The sequence below is a fragment of the Suricata suricatta genome, chromosome 6 (assembly GCF_006229205.1).
Source record: "Suricata suricatta isolate VVHF042 chromosome 6, meerkat_22Aug2017_6uvM2_HiC, whole genome shotgun sequence".
In the NCBI taxonomy this organism is placed as follows: Eukaryota; Metazoa; Chordata; class Mammalia; order Carnivora; family Herpestidae; genus Suricata; species Suricata suricatta.
Window position 1 is genome coordinate 16,027,964 of NC_043705.1, and position 4,849 is coordinate 16,032,812.

At 52.2% G+C, this 4,849-nt stretch overlaps 1 protein-coding gene across 1 annotated transcript in view; it reads left to right on the forward strand.

The window, feature by feature from the left end:
• The first annotated feature begins 1 nt into the window (after position 1).
• Positions 2-4,849, forward strand: part of PRDM6 (PR/SET domain 6) — a 102,624-nt gene continuing 97,776 nt past the window's right edge. Inside the window, exon 1 of the mRNA XM_029941534.1 lies at positions 2-47. Within this exon, the coding sequence (XP_029797394.1) occupies positions 2-47 (46 nt within the window). The remainder of the gene's footprint in view (positions 48-4,849) is intronic.

Below are 4,849 nucleotides of genomic sequence, written 5' to 3' on the forward strand. Positions count from 1 at the left end.
CATGGAGATCATCCCGCTCAACCAACACACCAGCGACCCCAACAACCGTACGTAGCCGCAGCCGGCGCGCGCTCTCCAGGGGCGCCGGCGCCGTCGAGCCGGGCGACCGTCTGGGAAGCGGGTCGGAGGAGCGGGACTCCGGGTGGCGGGCTGGTCCAGGCCACGGCTCTGCACGCCCCGGGCCACGGTGGCCAAGTTTTTCCGATGTTAGAGAAGGAAAGGGAACGGATGAGCTGCCCGAAGGCACCTTGGCGATATCTTGTCCTCCTCTCATCCCTTGCCTCGCAGCCCCAAGCCCTTAAGACCCGCGCTGCCCCAGGCCCGGGCTCTCAGCTCCCCGCCCTCCCGCGGGATTGGGCCCCGGGCTCGGCGGGTACGAGCAGCGTACGCTGGGGAGTGCCGGAGACGGGCTTGGCCCGGCCTTAGTGGAACACCCGAGGGGCTCTCAGCATTTCTGGGGCGCGTGAATTCCAGGGTTTGGGTCTCCTCCTCTCTGCCTTACCTCTGGAGTTAACTACATCTGCTCATTTTCGGGCCGCGGGGTTGTCGGGGGACCCTCCTCGAGCTGCTGGCGGGCCGGGCCCTGCGGGAACAGGGATTTTGGACGACGCCGGGTCAGTATCTCCCTGCAAGTGGGCACTGTTCTTGGGTCTTCTATTTAGAAAAGGGCAAAAAGAAAAATTGGCAACTGCTCAATGAGAAAACATTTCCGACTTCAGGGGAGGGTCGTTCCCTGCGGATCCCGCGTCCTCCGTGCACCCTTAATCGTGTAAAACGTCCGCAATCCGTAGGCGTGCTTGGTGGTTTACTTATTTCTTTTAAAAAATAAATAAATAAAAGTGACAGTAGTTAGTTTCGTATGAGCAGTGCGCTCTCTTTGTTCCCGAGTAAATGGCAAATGCCTAATTAAAACTGGAGGGTATGTTCCCGCTTGGATGCCTATATTCAGAGTTTCAGACCTCCCCAGTACAGGTCCATCGTGAGGTCTTGAAGCAAAACTCTAAATACTGACCAAGGATGTGTATTGCTTGGTAGCCAGTTCTTTTCGTAATTTCAGAAGTTATAGTCACACCTAAGGCCGTGGGTGTAAGTGCTCAGTACACTTCCAGAGATCTCTGGAGAGACGATTAAGGCAGGTTAAGAGTCAGGTGGGAAGCAGTCCAGGACTCCAAACAGCAGCCCTCACTCGGCTGTTTTCATCTCATTTCTCCGTTTAGTTTCTGTCTGAGGAAAGTGGGTGATAAACATGTGTTATCATTCTGTGTCGAATAAGCCCCCTCTTGCAGACTGTCTACGCTCCAAGAACTTAATTCGTTGTAAAAACAAAACAACTCCAGGTTTTAGTGAAAGGGCTCCCGTTGTCATTACTTTGATGAGAAAACACTGGACATGAACCTAGTACTGGAGGTATTTTAGTCTTTTCGTAAGAGATGGGGATAATTTTTCTGATGGAGATAATTATAACTAACAAAAGGAGCAGTTGTATTTACTTTTTTTCCTGTCTAGAGTTTGAGGGTAAAGTACTGGTCTAAAATGAGGGTTTCAACTCGAATTTGCCCTGCAGTTAAGACTTTTGTACTTCGGAGCTTTAGGAAATTTTAGAAAATTATATTGTCCTAGTGGATTTAAAAAAAAATACTTATCTCCTACTGAATTTCTTGAACGTGTTGTTTTCAAAGCAGTTCTTTTTTTTTAAAAATGTGAATTAAGAAAGACAAGAAATGCTTTGGAAAAGACATTTTCTGACCGCCAAATAAAACGTAGAGATTGTGGACTGAGGGTGCCTCATCAAGCTTGAGGTTTCTCTTCTGAATTAAACGAGTGTTGGAAAAAATGCCAGCAGTACACCCCAAAATCCCAGGCTGTGCCCTGAGCCACTACACTGTTTGCAGGGAAATCTTGAGGTTCTGGGCACTTTCACCAGAGAAGAACCTAGATCAATCGGAGACAGAACTGGGATCGATTGCTAATTAATATGTGGCTTTGAACTAGTTTATTGCCCAGGTAACTTTTCCTTCTGGACGCAGGAGATTTATGATTTATCTAAATTATTCCTATCGTGTGAATCTTCTGGTATCCCCTTTTGAGTCGACGGGCCGGCGTCCCTGTGCAAAGTGTAGGGGAAAACACAGAAGGGGAAAACGGCCCAACTGTCCTATTAGAGTTAAACTTCACGTCGCACCCTAATTAAGGGGCAATGGAGAAAGAAAACAAAGCTGAGGTCGTTCTGTGCAGTGCTGGCGGACCGGGCCTGCCAGTCTCTCAGAAACTTCTCTGGGCAGGAGCACACACTCTTTTGAACCCTTGGGATGTGTTTTTGCGAAGATGGAGTGAGAAGTGATTGAGGTTAATCTAACGAGGGGATCAAAACAAAACAGAAATGCAAAGGGTGGGAAACTTCTCCCCCGTCCCCTGCCTCGGTTGGGGGGGAAGTTCCTAGGTTACTCGAAAGACGGTGAAAACCTCAGCGTCGCGGACAGGTTCTAGGAGGGTGGGGGTGGGGCGGGGCGGGGTGAGAGGCGGGCAGAGGGGAGTACTTATTTATTCTGCTCTCGTTTTCCTAGTTTCCTTTTAGTCTCTTGCCATCTTCCTCTAAAAGAATTCTGTGAAATCACCACTGGGCATTGCTTCATTTTATTACCTTGTATTTAAACGGGTATCAGGCCATTTTCTCTTTTTGTTACAAGGCAAAGAAAGGGACCTCCACACTTCCCTTCTCCCTTTGGAAGAGTAACTCTTTGCCTGGGAGCAAAAACCCAGTAACACTAGGAATCATTAACATTCCTTTCACCTTGAAACTTTATTGACATCTTTGGCAAATGCCATAGAGAAGGCATCGAGAAGGGTCCTGTGGCTTACACACACACACACACACACACACACACACACACACAATTAAAAACAGCAGACACTGTAAAAGCTAGCCCCCGCAAACTCTTCTGTTGTATTTCTCTTATCTAACTTTGTGGGTTATTTTATCGCACGATTGAATTCCACTTTCCACTGACTCTCCCAATGCTTTTTTGCCCCCTTTTTCATCTCCCTAACACCGGTGGGCATTGTGTGATAGAAACAGAGGGTGGGGCCTGCCTTCCTTCTCTGGTGTTACTGCCCAAATTTGCTGCCTGATTGCCTGAAGCCATTGATTACCTCAGGCTCCTTGGCTGTGGCCTCTTCTGGGGCTCCCAGAGCTGGTACTTTGCTTGAGACCCCGTCACTACTCTTGGAAGGTAGTGAAAGGTGGCCACAGGGCGCCCCTGGTGTTTGTACGAACGGTACTGGGCCATCTCTGGGCCATGCAGATTGCCTCCTCCCATGCCTTTCAAGTGAAGACGTTCTTTTTTGTATCTGGGAGGGAGTTGGGAGCTAAGTCCGCTCTCAGTGACTCCCTGTGGAGTAGGGGCACTTTGTAACTTCCCCAGGTGGCAGTCTCGGTCTCTCGTGTTTGAGGGATTCCTGCTGCACAGGGAACAGTAGTAGGAACAGCACTAGCAGGTGCCCAGGTGTAGGAGTAGGGTGCAAGGCTTTCCTGTTGGTAGTGCCACCCTTTGCTAGCGCTTGGGGGAAAGGGGGCTGTGGGAGAGAAAGGAATCTGGGGTTTGTCCTGTTGAAGGGTTAGAGAGCTAAAAGAAGGGTGAGTATTTTCTGACCTTCCCCAATCTCTTCCCACCAGTTGGGAAACGTAGGTCCTGTTTTGGGGAGCTTCAGAGCCCCCTAACGCCCCCAGTGGGGTCCTCCTGCCACCGGCGCACTAGCTTTGCTTCTCCCGCCCAGTGTCCCTGCTGTCAACGCCCTGCGACTTAGATTTCAGACCTGGTCCCTGGTGGGAGGCAGGCTCGGAGTCACTGTGTGGGCTTTTGTGTTGTTCTATTTTTCTTTTTCCCTTTTCTCTCTTTTTGTGTGCAGGCCCAGCCCCGTCCCATAACACATATGATTTAGCTCTTTTACATTATTCGTTATCTAGCGCCCTGAAACTGAACATAGAGCCATATATTAGATTGAGGTTAGGAGTGGTGGCGACTGTTTATTTAAGGTGATAAAATGGTCCATCAGCAGTAATCTCCATCGATATGTGCCACCAGGAGATGAAGGATGAGGGGACAAGCCACAATTAATTGCCCTATAGTTTTGTTGGAGAGAGTGGAGCCAGCCTAGGCCCGCTTCGATCTCCTCTCCGTCCTATTCATCATCTCCGCATTGTATATGGCGGCCTGGCAGGGGCAGCGGCCGGCGAGGTTTATCTCGGCCCAATATTCTCTCGCCCGCACACGCTGGCGCTCCCATTTAATTTATTAATACGGTCATCGGAAGACAAATAAAATCCACATGGCCTCCTCCCTTCTTTCTCTCCCGCCCCCTTTTGTCTCTCCCTCTTGGTCCCCGGGCCAAGCCGGCAGCCAGGCGGAGCAGGGAAAGCCCAGCGCGCCTGCGATTCGCGGGGAGAGACCTCTAGAAGGTTCGGCGCGCCCACATTCGGCCCCCCTTCTTGGTGGCCCGGCTAACCGGCCTGGTTTTCCGGATGTGCCCCTGGAGCCTCTAGGGGAGCCTAAAGGACCCCTGCCGGGTGGAGGCACAGATCGGTGGGAGGAGGAGCAGTGGCGGCGGCGGCCACTTCTGGGCTCCTAGGAAAGCCCTTGGCTGGCCGGAAGGGGCCGGGGTCTTCGGGGTTCAGACTTGGGTGCGGGGAGGCCCCCGGATGCGCCTGGCCGCGCATCCCCTCCAGTCTGGCGGGCGCGGGAGGACGCGCGGGGGAGCGCAGGCCGAGGCCGGGGGCCGTGGGAGGTCTCGGCCCGCCCCCCGCCCCGTCGCCGGGTCCCCGCATCCCCACGCCCCGAGCGCACGCGGAGCT